This window comes from Gracilinanus agilis, chromosome 3, assembly GCF_016433145.1.
Source record: "Gracilinanus agilis isolate LMUSP501 chromosome 3, AgileGrace, whole genome shotgun sequence".
NCBI lineage: Eukaryota > Metazoa > Chordata > Mammalia > Didelphimorphia > Didelphidae > Gracilinanus > Gracilinanus agilis.
In genome coordinates, this window is record NC_058132.1 from 602,969,028 (window position 1) to 602,988,674 (window position 19,647).

The 19,647-nt window shown below is 37.7% G+C and overlaps 1 protein-coding gene across 4 annotated transcripts in view; it reads left to right on the forward strand.

The window, feature by feature from the left end:
• Window positions 1-9,223, forward strand: part of CCNYL1 (cyclin Y like 1) — a 71,484-nt gene extending 62,261 nt beyond the window's left edge. For all 4 annotated transcript variants that reach the window (XM_044670690.1, XM_044670691.1, XM_044670693.1 and 1 more), the window contains 4 exons: window positions 1,049-1,168; window positions 2,977-3,143; window positions 5,493-5,655; window positions 7,440-9,223. In XM_044670690.1, the coding sequence (XP_044526625.1) occupies window positions 1,049-1,168; window positions 2,977-3,143; window positions 5,493-5,655; window positions 7,440-7,556 (567 nt within the window). In that variant the 3' untranslated portion in view covers window positions 7,557-9,223. The remainder of the gene's footprint in view (window positions 1-1,048; window positions 1,169-2,976; window positions 3,144-5,492; window positions 5,656-7,439) is intronic.
• The last annotated feature ends 10,424 nt before the right edge of the window (window positions 9,224-19,647 follow it).

The window sequence follows — 19,647 nt, forward strand, 5'->3', positions numbered from 1 at the left end:
ATAGAGGTATATTTTCTGAGCAACATTGTTATTAATCATATATGCATTATAAAACAAATCCTGATAAATGTAATGATTGAAAATAGATAAGGTTTTTCTATTGAAAGCCTGAGATAAAAATTCTATTAATAGTTTTGGGGAATGTTCACTTTCTTCAATTTAAGGTTTATTACACTGTTCCTTTGGAACTAATTATTCTGTGAAATGGATTTTACTTCCTGGGTACTAGTAAGACAGGGCAAACCTGCAGCCTAGTCTCTGCTTATTTCCTAAAAGTTTAACTCTTAGCTGAATTTTTGTATTAACATCCTCTATCCCTCCAACATGGAAGATCACAGAAGACATTTACAGTAATTGTACAGATTTCATTTCCAAACTAATGCTTTCATTATAACTTCTTCACTTCTTTTAAATTCATTTTGGTGTACTTGGTTAAGGAAAAAAAAATAAAAGATTAAAAAAAATAAAGGTGAGAGAGAGAGAGTGACTGACTGTCAATTAGTCAGGAGGGAGGGAGAAAGAATTAAAAAGCCAACATTGGATTATCTATTGATATTTGGGACTAGGTGAGCAAATCTTAGTAAAGGTCCTCAAGCTATGGTTTTTGATTCTTATTATCTAATGTTTTCTTTCTTCTTTTCTTATCTATCACTGTTCTACTGTTGCATTTCCCAACTATAATCAAGACTGAGAGGGAAGTGAACCTGGGCAAGTCCTCAGGTTCATGCTGCTTCATCATCTCCTTTTCATCCCCAGAGGCCAGACTGGTTTCAGGGTAGACTCACCTTAGAGTGACCCTGAACCTTTCAATTAGTCCTGGAACTGGCCTGAACTCCTGAGACTGAGGGTCCAGTCTGGATCTCCTAAGGACACTGGCCTTAAGGCCTCGGTGAGGTACAAGGTCCAACGTTGACTCATAGAGTAACATGGAAAATGATCTGACCAAGTGCGCTCATTAGAACAGCTGCACATTCTCTTAAAAAGCATATTTTAAACAGAACTTTCTTCTTCCATGGGCAGTAAAATGGTGTTGTCACTTTTCTTTCAGCGAGATGATGTTCCTGATGACTACTTCAAGCACGACCCTGATCACAAGCATATTTATCGATTTGTCCGGACGCTCTTTAGTGCTGCACAGCTAACAGCGGAATGTGCAATAGTCACTTTGGTAAAGGATTTTTTGCTTTTTGAAAGGAATTTTTTTTTGTTCACTTTGTATCCTCATATATAGTCATATTTTATCATATTAAGATCCTTAAATGACAAAGTGTCAGCCAGCCTATCACAGAAAGACGACATCTACATTGTAAAAGTAGTCAGTGCAGAGCTCACCAACTGTTCCGTCAAGCTCTGAGACCTCCCTCACACTGAGCTAGGGTATAAAAAAAGAAACTTTTCACCTTTGTGTTTGATTCAAATTTCAGATAGTTAGCAGTTCATATCCCAAAACAAGAACTGCTGTTGAAAGTGTCAAGAGGCCTCCAAAGTTGAATGCACACAGGAATTGAACTATTCCATAATATGTGTAAGGACCAACCAGAGGAGGTTGACCAGTCTGGGCTGTCAGTCTGGTAACTTTCACAATCGTTAAATGTATTTTTTGGAGTTGCTTTTTGTTTCTATGTAGAAAGCTTCAAATAGGTGATTATGTAGTCATTTAACTGATGTAAATGGAAGTACATTCCTATGTAATTCAGCTTATAACCTTGTGCAGTTCATTTGTAGAATAGATATTTGATATTTGTAAAATACTGACATGGCACTGGTTCATAGGACACCAACTGGCACCACTTACGTTTTACATGGTGTTGATTAAGTGCATTTTTTACTGAAATGCACTGAAACAAGTGCAGGGAATGTATGGTAACTAAAAAATATTCATTTGTGGGAGGAAAAAGGTTAAAATAAAAAGGCAATTTGGACATACTTTTTAGTTTACTTACATTTTAGCAGACCATGTTAAAGAATAGTTATTCTTTCACCAGCCAACCAAAAAATATTTTTGTTATGCTCATTGTCTTCGATGTTACACTCCAAGTTAGCCACTGGGAGGCTCTCTTGACCATCAGTTTTCACCCTTAAAGCCAGAGTGTCATCTTCAGTGGTCTGGTTACTGAGCCAAGCAAAAGCAACTGCATACATTAAATATGTGTAATATCATCCCAAATGCCGAACACATAGCAGAGACTTAGTAAATATTGATTGAATGAACTCATACTTGACTTATTGTATTTGAGATGATACTGCTCGTGTGTGATAGTGGGAAGAGTGCTGGATTTGCAGTTCTGGTTCTGCCACTTATTTTTGACCTTAAGTCTTTTAACCTTTTAGGGACTCAGTTTCCTCCCTTGTAAAATGGAGTTGGATTAGGTGACCTAAGATCCTTTCCAGCCCTAATATTTTATAACCCTGCTTTCAACAGGATGCATTCTTAAAATTATAGATTGTTGGCACTGAATCACCCATCTTTAAGACCAGGGGCATTCATTTTGAGCAGAATGACTGTGGGTTTCCAAATGCAGGGTGGTCACTCTGTATGAGGATGGAATCCCATAATACCATCTTTGGGTTTTGTTCTTTATACTAACAGCTGAGCTGAATGTCTGCTTATTTTAAATTTAATGTGAGAATACAAGATTGTTTTTTAATCAAATAGGCAACAATTTTCCCCAAAGTAATGAATATTTAGTTTTCTTTATAAATGTTGCTTTCAAGACATAACTAGAACATTGGTAGGACCAGTAAGATCCTTTCTATAAATTATAGAACTAAAATTAAAACTTTATGGTGCAACTTGGTTATGAAATAAGAACATATTGAAAATTATTTTTAGTTTAAGTTAGATTTTTAAAATTCCATTTTATGAAAGGCTACTAAAATGGAGTTTTATTTTTCTAAGCTAGCCAGTTGCCTATAATAATTTGTCATTGTACTTTCACTGAAGTAAAATTAAAGGCAAGTGATCTACTTTTTCAGGTTTACTTAGAAAGACTTTTAACTTATGCTGAGATCGACATTTGCCCAAGTAACTGGAAAAGAATTGTTTTGGGAGCCATTCTTCTTGCTTCCAAGGTTTGGGATGACCAAGCAGTATGGAATGTGGACTATTGCCAGATCTTGAAGGATATTACAGTTGAAGACATGTAAGTTGTAAACTTTCATCCTTTTTCAGGAATTATTTACATAATAGCCATTTTAGTTTCTTAAATGATCAAAGAACCAGTAGACATGGAGCCATATATATCATTACCTTCCCTCTCTCAGGAAGTAGCCTATGATTATATTCTATCTATAATTGATTCATAGACCATTTGTCTCTTTCTCAAAAGAGTTAAATTATTATAACTTAGCTTTTTATTTTTTGTAGCCACTATTGATAGGATAAGAATTGAGACTGGATCTATAATTTCTCTGGGTATTGTGACCTTCCTTAATCATTGCAGGACAGGCACCTTCTCTGCAATCTTGGCCTGCCTGTGCTCTCACCTGGTTCCTTACCTCTAGTCTGTGGGCACCCCTCCCCGCAAATATATACTGGAGGTAATCAGAAATCTATTCCATTCTGAGACAAGAACCATATAACTACATATAAACAGTTTAAATTTTTCCTACTTCAATTTAGCTCCATAAATCAGTTTTCAGTTATTCTACAAATAATAAGATGAAATTAAGAGTTCATTTGCCATTAAATACTTGGAATAACTTTTTCAAAACCTATTTAATTTAATCTTCTTTCTTAGTGAAATACATTCTACCTTCAAAAGAAAATAAGAGACTTAAGTAGCTGTTCATCACAAATTCACTCTACTGCTAAATGACACTGTTCATGCTTTTGGCTTCAGGTTTATTTAAGCTCACATGCAGAAACCTAGGGTTTTGCATGCTGAAGGTGTACTAACTTGTTTCAGTGATTAAACCTCCATTAATAGACATGTTAATCCTATGAAGTACCGTATCGCTACACAATTAAAATGTATTAGGGTGACAAGTACAAAAGAAATCATGAAGTGCATTTATTCATGAAATAAGTCAAGCCCTGATCAGCTCATCATCCAACATGATCAGATTTACATTTCTATAGGCTTACAAGCACATGAACAGGAAATTAATTTTGGCAGTCAGTTCAATAGGACCTAAGGTGATGGAATAAGAAAACACAAAGCTTTGCTCACAGTATAGCAGCTATCCATAGAATGAAACGTTGATTTTTGCATTTAGTTTTCTCCACTGAGTAAAACTGATGTTTTAAAAACTTAAAATTCTTATGACTTAACTGGCAAGTTCTCTTCATTCTGCTTGAGACATTTTTGGTCTTATTGAAGAAATTTTAAAATTCTCAACAAATGCTTAAGAGACTTTGGTTTATTTGGGTTTTTTTGTTTTTTTAATTTGCTGGCCTCTCTTGGTAACTTGTACTGGTCCCAGGTTTATGTTTACTTTTCAGAAGGGACCTATAACACCCTACGTTTCTACCATTTTTCTTCTCTATGTTGTTATACATAGTACCTTGCTGTCTATTAAGTTCACAGAATGTCTTACTCCAAAAGGCAACAAAGGCCATTTCATATATTTTTATAAATGTGCATTTTTTAAATGGCAGAAAGCTTGACTTTCCATGGCACAGAGGGATTTATATTCCAAGCCTCCAATGGACATAGGCCACAATTTCCAAACCTTGCCTAGAGCATACAAATGCACTGTCCCTGCCCTGGCCATGGCTCATTTTGTAAAGTGGTTTTAGTATGAGACAAATTTTATCTTTGATCTTTTTGCTTTTCATTGATGAAAAGAGTATTTTCTCCTGTAGCACTGACCAGGCAATATGTGTTAAGATGAGCAAAAACTTGCATCCTGCCCTTTGACATAGTATGAGGAAAGTGGGGAGGGGAGAGGTGTCCATCTCAGATCTAATGCTACTTATTTATTTATTTAATATTTTGGAGATGAGTCCTTGTTGCTTCAAGAGGGTTTTTTTTTCCTTAGAGATAATAGCAGTAGCTCTTCATAGATCCATTTGTTGCCGTGGTGATATGCCTACTCCTTTTGTTGGTCTGCCTCTACTTCAATAAACCCCTTCCTGTTATCAGCCTGGTGAAAATGTCTGCAAGTTCTTCAGAGCTAATAAACAGCATACATCATTCCTTTCATCTGATCACTATAGTGGGGCCTTATGAGAGTGAGAATGGAGTATGAATTGTCCAGCTGCACTAATGGAACTCTGAAGAATGAGCCCCCTAAGTCAGCAGGATGAGTGCACAACAGTGCCATAACCTTTTGCCCCCAATATCCCAAACTGAAAGTGCAGAGATTCAAAAAGGAACATAAATAACTGTACCTTGTTTGAACATTAGTGTATTAATCCAGCTGCTTGCCTTTATTTCAAAACAGAATTTACAGCCATCCTGGTAGCTTAGAATGATATTTTTCAAGGCAGACTGATAGTTTGACTAAAATTGTTGAATAGATTTTGTTTCTTTTCTAATTTCCTCTAGGAATGAGATGGAAAGACATTTCTTGGAGCTCCTTCAGTTTAATATTAATGTTCCTGCCAGTGTTTATGCCAAATACTACTTTGACCTTCGCTCCTTAGCAGATGACAACAACTTGAGTTTTCTGCTGGAGCCCCTCAGCAAAGAGCGAGCACAGAAACTCGAGGTAAAGAATATTTATGCTAAGCCACAGCTTTCTTTACACAACAAAACTGATGATCTCTTGCTAATCATATTAAGTGGTAATTGGGAAAAAATGAAAGCTTTTATATTAGCATATTGAAGAGTTTAACCCTTTGGTGGTAGTATTTCCCATGTTTCCTCTGTGGCAAAGGATCTATAAAGCATGAAATACAAAGGACAAAAGTTATAGGTGTTTTTCTTAAAGATCATGATTCAAATGACTATCAAAGGAAATAAATTTTAAATTTGCTTAAAATCATTTCTTTGTTCTGATTCCCCATTTACTCCCATAAACATGCAGATTCAAATTTTTTGGAATTGAATTCTCTTACATCTGGGTGTCTACAGAGCTGACTCTGGTGATTACTTTTAACTCAAATTATAGGATTTTATTTTAAGACCCAAGTTGCAGTCTGTGCTAATGGAGGAAATGCCCGCATTGATAATGATCTCGGATCCATTGAAATACTTAAACCAGACTATTTCAGACTCTCATGTTAAATTCAGCAAGCATTAAGTGCCTTTTGTGTGCGAGTTCCTTTGCTAAGACAGGCAGGTCACTGGACTTGATATCTGAGGAAAGATTGGGGCTTGGCACTTGGACATGTTATTTAGCTTTTCTGACCCTTAGTTTCCTCATCTCTAAAAGGAGAATATTAATAATAGACTTTGTCTACGTTCAGAGAGCCTTGTAAATATCATAGGAAGATAGCATAGGTCAAGGACAAACAACGCAAATGCTCTTCTCTCAGAAGCCTAACCTTCTGGGCCCAGTGGTGTACAATCACATTATTGTTTGGTTTTGATTTGGGGGTGCTTTTGAGGTCTTTTTTTGAGGCCTATATTTTTCTATGTCCAAAAAATGTATTTCTTGATCTGTGCTATGTTCTTAACCATTTATGAATAACTTCATTAGGCCCTGAAGGTATTCCTAAGTAGTATGATTATAAAGTACCAGGCCTGATTGACATAAGCCATGTGTGAAAATTCCTCTGGTTAATTTATAACTATATTAGTAGGACATATAAGCCAACTTACATTTGGAATTAGTTTTTCTAAGAATTAAGAAGGTGTGCTGAACAGGACTTAATGGAGCACAATTATGTAGGTGAGTGTCCATACATTTCCTTACCTCGGATCCTTGTGAACACAATCTTTAGAGTTCTCCTTGGGGCAGAGCTTTATTATAAAAGCAAAATCACCTTTTATATGCTTTGGGTATTTAAATGGAAATCAAGGTAGATTTCTTTTGCTTTTAACTTTGCTCCAGTATACTAGTATTGAGCAATGACTTTTCTATCTAATTTGGTCATTATAGCCATTGAATTTACATAAATATACATGAACCACTTTTTTTTTTTTTAGCTTAAAAGTAAAAAGAAAGATTTATTAGTAAGATAGGATTAATGGCCAGCAAGACAACATGAGTGGAACAATCCTGGGGGGTTGCCCTCCATGACATGGCATGGCAGCATGAGTGGAGTAACTGTCTGGGATTACATGAACCACTTTTAAGGAGCAAGTGAGTTTTGATAAGCTAACGCTTTTTAAGATAGGATGCATTATTTCTGACATGTGGGAATTCAGATTTCTTTATACCTTTCTCCATTTCTTTTCCCTAACATTTTTAACCTTATCCATCCAAGGATGTTTTCCTATAGCTTACAGAATAAAAGCTAGGAGTCAAGTACAGGCTCTGTTCTCACAGAGCTAAATGAATTCCTGAATCCATTTCATTCCTGCCTTGATTCTCTGCTCCCTCTCTAGGCTATTTCCAGACTGTGCGAAGACAAATACAAAGACTTGTCCAAAGCTGCCATGAGACGATCTTTCAGTGCTGATAATTTAGTCGGTATTCGCCGTTCTAATGCCATCCTGTCCTGAAGGAGAAAAGAGGTGCAGCACGTCAGACAGCCAGCATCCGTAAAGAATGGAGAAATACTCCCAGCCCGACAACCAGCAGTTGATGGTGTTTTCAGCAAGAGGAAGGGCATTGACTCCAAGGGACTCGGGGACCTGAGGATCACACTCCATAGGAAAGATGGGACCTTGTCAAAGCAGCACATTCTCCTGTCCTTTTTAATGTATCCAGAGGTGCAAAAACAAACTTTATAATGAAACCTCCTGAATCCCACCCCATACACAGATGTTTGCTTACTGTGTAGGCCTATAGCTGTGAACTATGTAAGTTTTTTTAAAAAATTAGTAGTTTTAAATTTTAGCATTTAAACACTAACCATGTGACTAGTTAAAAAGTTCCCTCTCCCTTTCCAACCACTCCAGAACCTTGCTGCATATGCCTTTCAGAGTCAATGCAGTATTAACTTTAGAACACGAGACTCTTAATAAAGCATAAAGCCACTTAGGAGCAGATACTGTAGCATTGATCAGCGTTGAAAGGCTTTTCCTCCTTACTTTGTTACCATTAATGCTGCTAATTTACTATTAGCAATCAACTCCAGTTAAGAAGCTGCTGGGCAGAGTGTAAACTGGCTCTGGACCACCATGTCATTCTAGTAAATAACAGTCAGTATACAGAGAGTCTTAAGTATTGGGCTTGTGAGCAAAGAAAATTTATATCGGGTCCATGCTGCTTGTGAATTATGGTGCTTCTCATTTTGTTATTTTTGCTCCTACTCTGGAAAATATGCAGACTATAAAATTTTTTCAGGCATTTAAGAAGTGGGTTAAAACATATGAATCTTCCAAACGTGGTGATCCAGTGACAAGTAATTAGTGTGATGCACTCTTTTTGACATTTTATTCTCTGAAGCGCCATTGTGCTATCTTCATAGTGGAGTTTACAACGCAAGACACAGTTTATCTTTGGGCTCCTGAAACTTTTGCTTCTAGATTTTGGAGAGTTGGAGGGAAGAAAGGGGGAAATGGTAGGGAATTGGATTCACAATGAATCTGTAATAAATTAATGAATTAGAAGAAATTGGACTCAGTGATAGTGATAGATGATTATTCTGTTCCTAACATATCAGAGTTAACCAAACTTTTTAAACTTTATGTGTAACTTAGCTGTAGTTACAGTTTTGTTCCTTCTCATTCTTGGTGTCAAAAGAGAAGACCTAATCACAAGGTGAAAAAGAACCGAACCAAACCAAACCTTATTATTAGTTTTTGAAAGGTGGGGAGAAAAAGATTCAGGAGATTGGCATCCATACCAACCAACCTCAAAATAGATCTGAAATATTAGAGCATATTAATAATTTTACTTGTCTTCTCCTTTATGTATAGATCCTAGGCATTTTGCCCAGCGAACAAAACATTTCTGGTCCAGGAATCCTATGTGTACTCTTTCTCCCAACATAGTAATGCTACATATTAAACCCACAGATCTGCGTGCTGCAGGTCCCATTGTTGTCAAAGGAAAAGAGCTATATAAATGATAAATAATGGTATTTTAAATATTTCAATCTACCAGCTCCAGAAACGTGGTTTATGGAGTTTGGAGCTTGGAGCTTCAGGTATTGATTGCAGTTTTATTTTGAAAAGAATGCTACAACTTCAGGTGGTTTTTCTTTCTCATGTTTATATTAAAAGAAAAGCTAATAATAAACTCTATTTTAATTAAAATGTGGTTAGTGTGTTTTGTACCCTTTTTTGGTCCTTAAAGCTTGATCTAGGTGTTTTAAATTCATTTTCTTTCATTCTTTGGACCTAACAAAGGGTTCTAGAAGCATTTTCAAACTTTCAGTGCGCTTATTCACAAATATCCCTTTGACCTATACTTCATTACCTATAATTGGTTCTTATATATTCCAACTGCATCTGCATTTTACTTTGTTTTGTAAATGAAGAAAATTCTGCTCTTTAAATTGTGTAAAATGCATGAGGTATATCTGATAAGATTTAAAGTTAGTTTGGTGTTTTTTTTTTCTTTAAACAGGTTGAAAAAATGGATTGTGAAATTGTATATTTAGCATCTGAATGGAACTTAGTGGCTACCTTATCCAACTCCCTTATTTTGAAGATGAACTGAGGCTCAGTTTCTCCTTTCCCAAGGTCCCTCCAAATCCAGCCTTCTTCCCACTACACCGAGTTGCTGGGCTTTGGCAAATAGTCTCAGAGGCCCCACAGAACCATTAGAACATTTTACTGGGTCAACATTAAAGGACTGGTGTTTTAATTAGATCCAAACAAATCAGATAGCTGTATCCCACTTGTCATTGCTAACTTCTAAGCATCCTGAAAGGCTAGGGACACAGCAGATAGGATTGCATGTCAGAACACCCCCAAGTTCAAGTCCTGCTTCTGACACTTAATTGTATGACTATCACCAAGTCACCACACTTCTGGGATCTTCAGCTTCATCTTTAAAATTGTGATAATGTTATAGTGTCTGCAAGCTCATTGAGAGGTTCAAATGAAACCTTAGAAAGTGCCTTAGAAACTTATATGCAATTGTTACTAGAATAAGCTTTTAATCTATGGGGAAATGAATGAGATCAATGAATTACCTGATGTCAGTACTAAGCTGATTATTGTTTTTGAAAAATTAATTCTTTTCAAGGTATAGAATTTGTTCATGAATCTAGGGTTTAAATAATCCTGGAAATTATGAATTATGGAAAGTAAACCATTGTACTTTAACAGAAATTGTGAAAAACCATCAAGAAATTAGGAAATTAAGTGTTTCCGTGTTTCAGTGTTGAGAATCCCATTTTAGCTGTCTTTAGGACATAGAAAATTGACCAAATAGCATTAGATTTATTTTGCAGGGTTTTATGGCTTGCCAGGGCAGGCAAAAGGTACCTAGGGAACACAAAAGTGGAAGCATTTCCTTTTAAAGAATCTTTTGGGAGATTTAGGATATTTTTAAAAGCTATTTGGATTTAAGAAATCATCACTAAATTATTATATTATGCCTTCTTGCTTGGTGCTTAGGGTGGCTGATGTCTATGAATTGACAGCTGATGTAACTGGACCACATATGATTGGTAAATGGTAAATCTGATAAATTTTTACTCAACTGTTGTGTTAAAAAAATTTGTTAATTCATGATACTATGCAATTAAAAAATCAAAAAACAAACAAGGATGATTGATATTTCAGTACATTGTCATCCTATTTGGTGGGGTGTTTTTTACTGTATAGAATTATGAATTAGCATGAAAGTTGTGGCTTTTAGATTTCCAACGACTAGGAGTGGAAATAAGAACAAAGGGGATGCCCAAGGACAAGTAGGCATTAGCATGAGTAACACTCTTAAAATATATCCTATAGTACAATGGCCTTTTATCTCTTTTGCTTTATTTCTCAACAGAACCATCTCAACCTTTTACCGAAATGGATTAATATTTGGGTAGGTGGGCATGACTACAACTCTACAAAAGGGCAACCAAGAGGTCAGCCAGGTGTCGTGGAATGCCGAGAAGACATAGTAGTATTTTCCTGTGTTGGCAGACTTTACAAGGTCCTGTAGCTGGGAAAGGTATGATGAAGTAAAAAATCTCAGGAACATTCTTCTGTAAGGGTGCCTATATTATCCCATAAAATAAGAATTTTGGAAAATGGCATATTGTTTCATGAGATTGTGCCTATCTGTTCATTTTACCCACACACGGTGTCCTGTGAAAAGGTATTGAGACTCAATTGAACTTTGTTCTGACTGGTATATTGCCATCTAAGTTTTAGATCCTTTGTGTTAGCAAAGGAAGACCAAGGACTCTGAAATTAGGGAATTTAAAAATGGAATGTTACACAATAAATAACTCTTCAAGCCCTTATCAGGTTGTCAACAGGACCCTACCAATAGGTTAAAAACTTTTATTTGACATTTCTGCTTGTGACAGCTCCATCCTCATATTTCTGGACAGCCCAAGTCCCATAGAACCATTCAAACCAAGGATTGTAATTATTTGAAAAAGAAGGGCAGGCAAAGCAGGACTCTCTTTCTTCCAATTTCAAATCCAAGTATACTTATTATCAAGTATTTGCAACTCTCCATCAGTTGGGCAAGGTAACATAATCAGTGTCTTATTCTCAAGTTTCAGGCCTTTGGAGGCAAGAAGCTCAATTAGCATGTCCAATCTATTTTGCTACTAAAAAGAAAGTTCTCAACAAGCCTTTCCCCCTATCTACAATAAGAAAAGAGTTTATACTTGTTCTGGACCCCAGAGCTGCATTCTTGAATACACTGCTATCTTGGAAAATACTAGCTGGTGAGGAATTGCTCAAGTTAAGTGCCAGTTTTATACAGAATCCTTAGATGAAATCAGCATCTATCAACAAGCTAGGCATTAAATTACCCAAAGTTTAAATACGCTCCTGCTACTTAGACTAGCTGGCTTGGCTCCTTACCTGAACAGATTTTTAGATGATCCAGAAGCCCTTTGGCTCAGGCCTCTTTCCCTTAGCTCACAGGCAAAATCTGTTTGGTTTCTAAGGCAATTTCAAATGAAAACTAAAGTGGATTTGGCAGGTGAGAGAACAAGTACTTCAGAGTTGACATAAATGTCAAGAATACCTGTTTGTGATTTAGGATCTGGGCATCAGAAAAGCCATCTGGGAAACTGGAGGTGTACAGAAATTACAAGACTACCCAGATAAATGGAGAATTGCTAAGAAGACTTAGCAAACAGTTATCACTTTAAACCCTTTTAGAATATCAGTAATTTTGAGTGTTAGATATGGGAAATTCATTGGTGCCTGTGGAAATTAAAGTGGTAAATTATAGGGTAACTATATAGAGTCTACGGCAAGTGACCTCAGACACTCAACAGTTGGTCTCTTTGCTGAAATGATGGGAGGTCATCCCAAGGGGAAGCACTTATATCTGTAACATAGTAGGGAAAAGACTTGAGTCTTCCCAGCTTGTTATCTTTACTACCTTCTGTAATTTTGGGCAAGTCACCTCACCTCCTAAGGACTCCATTTTCTTACCTGTAAAACATGATTCTCTGCTGTATCCTCATGCCTGACTCAACACATGTATTTACAACACATCTATTGCTGATCTCAAAGATCTGTTCTACTCAAAAGCTAACTTCTCCCAACTATCGAATGAATTTTCTCCCCTAGTCAATCCTGACTCTTGAGGAAACTTAAGTCCTACATTCCTCCTTCTCTTCCACATTAGCTGATTTCCTATGCATGGTTTCCCCAATCTTGATGAAAAGTTCATTTTTGCTGCTGAACTCTCAAGTAACTTTTATTACTGCCAAACTGTTTCCTCAACCCATTCTCTTTGGAAGTTAGGCTTCCATCTTTCCGTCTTCTATTTGAAACTTCCTTCTAGAAGTCTGTTAGTCATGTTTTTTTGCAAGTTGAAACAGCCATTTCCCCTCGATCTCTGCAGAATTTGTCACTGTGGACCTCCCTTTCCTTGAAACTTTTACCTTGCATTGCACTTCCACTATGACTTCACTACCCCTGCTCCCCACACTCATCCCTTAACTATGAACATTTTCAAAGGCTAAAACATCCTCCTGGTTTATATTCATCCTCAGAGAACTCAACTGTCTCCCAGGCTTTAGCTATCACTTCTGTGCTTATGGTTTCCAAATCTAGTCCCAGTCACATAGAATTCTTGACTTTCAAAATTAAAATGGACTTTAAATCCATCCTCCCAACCTAATCTTCCATTTCCAAATGCTTACTGAACATTTCCGCTTACATGTCTTGTAATTATTTCAAAGTGAAGATGTTAAAAACCAAACCCACCTTCCCCTCTAAAATAGCCATCTCCAATCACTCAAAATGGACTCTGCTCATCTTTTCCTCACCATCCATGTTTACTCAGCCACTAAATACTATTAAGTTTCTTCCTTTGAAATGCTTCTCGTCTGTACCTTCTCTCTTCCCTTCATATTTACCATGCACATGACCATCAGACTCATGGATTAAATATCTCTCCTCAAAAATCACTAATAGCTTCCCAGTAGACAAGATTGTCCAGTTTGATAGTCTCAATTTATCGATCTGGCAGCTAATACCATCCTATTCAACTTTAGTCCTCTACTCTGATAACCCTGTGACTTTGATTAGGAAAGTCACTGGATTAATCTGGAATATCAGTCAAATGCAAAAGTTGGCCTAGATGATCTACCTCCTAGCTCTAACTTTCATGAATCCATGAATAAATTTGCAACTCCTACCATATTTTTGCATATGTGTTTCTCCAGGCTCTTTTCCACTCTTCTCTGCTTTTCCAAATCCTTCCTCTTTAGGTTTCAATCCAAATGCCATCATCATCTATCTCCTTTACCAGCCTTTTCATAACTGCTCTGTCCCACATTAGTCACCCTCTTTTCTCTGGATGATTTTACTACTTCAATCATTTAAGTTACTGGTGCCCCCACCTTTCCAGTCTTCTTGCACCTTAAACTTTACCATGTACTCTCCAATCCCCGTGACACTGGCTTCCTGGCAGGTCCACCAACAAGACACTCCATTTCTCAACTTTTTTCTCCAGTTGTTTCCCATACCTGGAATTCTCTACTTTTTCATCTCTACCCAACTGGCTTCTTTCAAATCCCAGTTAAAATCTCACTTAAGGAAATCTTTCCTAACCTTTGCTAATATTACCTGTTTATCCTGTATATGATTTGTTTGTACATTTTTGTTTGCATGTCGTCTCCCCTATTAGTTTGTGAGGGCAGAGACTGCCTTTGTTTTTGCCTTTTTGTATCCCCACTGCTTATCAAAGTGCCTGGCACATAGTAGGTATTTAATAAATCTTGATTGACTGACTGCGTTTCCATGTAAACTGTCTTTTGATATTTATACATCTCCTGACTTGCCTCACAAACTGGATTGTAAGCTCCCTGAGGACAGTATGTTTTGTAATATAAAGTTAGAGCCTCCTAAAAGTTTTAATGTAGTTTTACGATACAAAAGCTTACAGAGCATACCAAAAGTCTTTAGTGTACCTTTAAACTTTATATTTTAATAGCTTATAACTTACTATGCTTTTAGTAGATAAAGCTCTACTAAGACATTTAGGATGTTCCATATGACTCCCTGAGCAACTAGCATGAGAAACACTTCAAAGTCTCTTTGAATGCAGAAACACCACCTACCTTCTCTCCAACATATCCAGTGCCGCAAAGAATCATAAGAGGAAACTTTGCTGTAATACCTGCATTAGAAAGGATATTAATGACTTTTGGGTCTTCTGAGGCATTCTCCAACCACTAAATACAGCAAGTGAAAAGTAATCGAATATTCATTGAGGTAGCCATGCCAGTTAGCAAAAAGGTTATTTTTTTATTCTTTTATATATTTCTTCTCATGAACTTGGTACCATGCTTTGAATCTATGTGCTTTGTGTCCCTCTTTTCTCTGATTCCTTCTTGTACCTAAACAGAATAAAATAGTGCTTGAATTTAGCTCTATACAGTGTTCCGGGATTGGCTTGGAACTATTTAAAATTGGAGACTACTCAAGTTTTGTGATCATCTATTTTCAGGTTTGTTCAGCATATTTTTGAACTCACTCTTACCCAGAATAATTTAACTGAAATAAAATTGGAAACCTCTTTTGTCTAGATTAGTGAATTTTTAAAAAAACATTAAAGATTCCAAAGAGGCATCACTGAGGTTTTTGACCATTGAAGCATAGTAAATTTTCATGTCAACAAATTCTAACATTAATGAATTCTTAAATACTTCTTGAGGACCACCTAGTTCTAGATTCAAATTGTACTTAACCAGGACCAGCAAGGTAGGAACAGAATTCAAGGCCATTTTTGAAATAGAATGCCTCACTGATGTTCCTGAAAAGCATTATCTCCCAAGAATAGGAGAAAATCCACTTCCACGGCATCTTCTAATTTTTCTCCCCATTGCTTGAATGGTTTTTATTTTGATCCAAATTAATCAGGAACAAAGAAAAAATTAAGACATTTCTTTGTTTTCTCATAAATAACTAATCTCCATAATTTTAATAAAATCTCAGATGATTTTACCTTTTCACAAATATACATACAAAAAAATTTTTTTAAGTAACAAAAGTCAGCAATTTAAGTATCTAGAGACTAAACATAAAACGATTTTGTCTACTGAATACAGGGCACAAAATAACCATTCCTTGAATTCTATGGATTCAGAATTATAATCACATTAATAACTTACAGATCCAAGTGATTGTCTGCAACGTAGCACTATCACTGCCAGAGACAAGCGATCCCCCTAATCGGCAAGATTTGATTTGTCAGGATAGTATTACCGTATTGCATGAAATAGGCACTAAACAAATTATGTAGCTATTATAGAAATTACTTAATGCCCTGGACTCGACTAACTACTGACTCAGTGTTTGCCTCATTTGGCTCAGTAATTAATTCACCTGCACCAAACCCGTATCAAAGGTCACTAAATCTCTCATATATATAATATATATTTATATTATGTATATATGTATTTATATATACACACAACCACAAAACAAAATTACATTTACATAGTTTGTAACATCTGTCTCAAAAGACGTACAATACACTGTTGGTTGAAATGGATCCAAACTAGTGGCACCTCCCATCCTGTCTGCTCTTCTCTCATCTTCCTCCTTCCTTGGTAGCTGTTGGACCCCTCAGCCCAGGTACCCCTGTTTCCTGTGATCTTGATTTTCAACTACCTTCTTTTGGAGTAGGCCAATTGCTATTCCCAGGTTGTCTGAAAATTAGAAAGGGTCAGCCAAGATCAGGTAAGTGTCCAGGCCTCTCCCTCAGCCCTCCTGCCCAGACTTGTGAGTTGTGTGTTGTTTGTCGATCCTGATGACCACGTCGATTCAGATTGTGTCAAGAAACAGATTCTGAGTTTCTCCCTTTCTGCCTCATTCCTTCCGAAGCACACAAAAGTAAAGGCTCTTTTAAGCTTTGGCTAGCAGGTAATTAAAAGAGATAACTAGATTTCTTAACTTTGGGACTCCCATTCTGTGCATAAGAAAACTGTTAAGATCCTATGTGCGAGTGAGCCAGGCAGATTTCTCCCCTGACGGCCAGTGTTGCCAATCACGCAGCCCCAGCTGGGGGTATCGTAATGAATGTCCACTTTGTAAACTGTTTTGTACCTTACAAACACCAACACAGACACACTGACACAGTTGGGTGACTAGTTCACAAATTCCACAGAAAGGGGAAAGAGCTTCGTACAGATGGCAAACCAAGAAGGCGCCTTCCAGGAATTCCAACAATTTCAAGCTGTGATGATGCAGAATGAAAAATTTAAGTTTTTCAACAGGTTTCCTGAAAACGTGTCAACTTAATTTAATAGCTGGGTCACTGACGTGGCAGTTCTGCCTCTCAGGGTAGCTCATTTGGCATCAAGATCTCTGATTTATCCTGCTTCAAACCTGAACTAAAGGAAGGCTGCTGGTGGAGATGGGCTGCCAGCCTAGTCTGTGACTCCAAACATCTTGGTCTAAAGCAGGGGTGGGCTCGGGCTTGCGGGATGGATGGATGATGGCACAAGGAATGGAGAAAGGTTGATATTTATCCAAGTAGCCATGGGGACAAGATAGCACAAGATTTGGGAAAGGCATGTAGGTTGTTTCTCTTTTAAAAAGACAAAAAACGAACACTTTTTAAGGCAGCTAACGAAGTATAAGGATGTGTGGCTTGGGGAGGGGGGGTTCGGGGTAGGAGAACTCATCTAACAGCAGCAATAATATACCTGTCCATCAAAGTGCAAGTATGAGGAATCTATCAGTACTGCCTGGCTTCGGAAACAATTTGCCCTCATCTACAGTGAAAACCTGTTTTCATTTAATAAAATGTAGCTTTAAAAAAAATAACCTAGCAAACCTGCCTGCATTTGGCATTTTTGCAAACTCTCCAGATTTTTTTAAAGGCCAACCCAAATTGGAGACAATTTTAACTACCAGCTAATGGATATACTGTGGAAAAGAAATAGACCAGGTATAGGCAGGAAGTTCCAACAATGTGGCCATTGAAAAGCACTTCCTAGGTTAAAAGAATGAAAGGGGTTTTGGCCCTAAAGGGAAATACTCTGTAGCTGAAAGAACCCAGGACTAGGCCCTCAAATAAAGAAAAGGGTATAGAATACCATCTCCCACACACCCCCCAAATGCCTTCTTGTGACAAAGGTCAGATTTTCCATTCAGAGGTCTAGTCCACTTGACTCAAAATTAAGTTCTGTTCTAAGCCCTTTAATTCTCATCTCTTCCCCAAGTAAATCACCTGTAGAGACTTGACTTGGAACCTAACGACTTATAACTGTCCTAATCACATGAAAAGTCTTTGGTGCTTCAAAAAAAGTAATTTTTATATAATGTTAGTGCAAATAATACTGAAAAGCCCAGGCCTCCCACATTAAGAATTTACTTCCTAGGGAACTTGAATAAATTTTCATTCCTTGGGTATTCCATACATTTGCTCAAGTTTAGCTCCAACTTGTTTTTAAAAAATTAGTAGTTACCCCCCCTTCTGCTTACTAACCTTAATGGCTTTTCATTACATTGGGAATACACTGGGAAAGCAAACGTGGACTTTTGAAACTGCCAAGAGATCAACCTGCAAGGTATAATTGATTGTTCTCTTCTTACCAGACAAAACTTTTTAGACTAATATTGGGAGAACAGGAAAGCAGTACTGTAAAAGACAAATGGAGTCTGGAGAAGTCGCAGAAGATGGACATTTATTTTTTCTAATTTGCTATGCTCTTCTCACTCCTGGACAGGTGGGGGTTCTAAATTTCTAGAGTCAGTGAAGCTAGATCTGTGTTCTTAGCCCCCAAACTGCCAGTGTTCTCAGGGGAACAAGGGAGAGGAGAATGAGTTGCTACCAAACAGTAGCACTTTCGAAAGGGCAGACTACAGGGGCTGGTATGAAATAAGGCAGAGCCAAAAGGTCAAATTACAATGTAAAGTCCACGTGAGAGCCCCCCCCTCACCCCACCCCAAAAGGCTTCAGCTACAAGGGTCAATATTAATATGCTGGTCAAGTCCCTCCTCTGGGTTAACAAATAGTATTCTGGTAATGCACTCAGTGAGGGGCCAGCGGAGGTGTTTGTTTAAATGGTTGTGGTCAAAAAAAAAAAGTCAAGATATATTTTTAAACGATTTCTCCCACCCCTTTCCCCCCAAATACTAAAGATCAAGATGGAGTTTGTGTGTGGCAACCCCCAAACTAAGTACTTCCAGAAGTAGGTGACTTATTTAACTTTTCCTGGCACTGGGCAAATTTCCCTTTTTACAAAAGTGCCGCCCTTAGATTGAAGTTCACTCCCACACCCGCTAACAAGTTTCACAAGGCTGGAAAATGACAGGTCAGCCGGTCTAGTTTCCACGTCCCAAAAGTTTGCACCCCACCGTGGAAGAGAGAAGTTCCTTTAACACTAAGGCTCCACTTGGCCTGGAGAACCAGCCTTCCTAGTCCTAGAGAACGGGCTGCACCGAACAAGCTCTGATCTCCCCTCCCTCTGGAAGACCCTCCACATGAGAAGTTCCAAAGCACTGTGACAGCTCCACTAGCCGCCCAAAACAAACAGGAGATAGCCTTAAAAACAAGAACACTTTGTACCTGGGTGGGTTGGAGCCAGCCTCTTGGCCCCACAGTCGGATGCCCAAACGTAACCCTGTTCCTATTCAAAAAACCAAACGTGGCGCTTTTTCAGGGCATGCATACCAGGCTAGAAACAGGATGCTAAGACTGACGAGAGTTTAACTTCATTCTAATGCCCAATCTCCGAATTTTAAAGCCAGCCCCCCTCCTCCCCAAGGCCAAGGTAGGGTTCATTGCCAAAAAGCAACTTGTACCCACACAGGATTGAAAATGAGAAAATTTTTTAAAAATTATATTTAAAAACAAGGTCCCTTCAGAAGTCCTGGGACTATCAAGTGTTCCACCTCAAAATTGTCTCTTCTCCCTCCTTCCAAATTCCGAAGTGAAGCAGCAGCAGCAGCAGCACCATGAAGTCAAACAAATGACCTGTTAAAAAACTACCCCGATCTGTTGTCCAAAACAACTCCCCTCCCCCCGCCTCCCGCCATTCGGTCTCTCAGG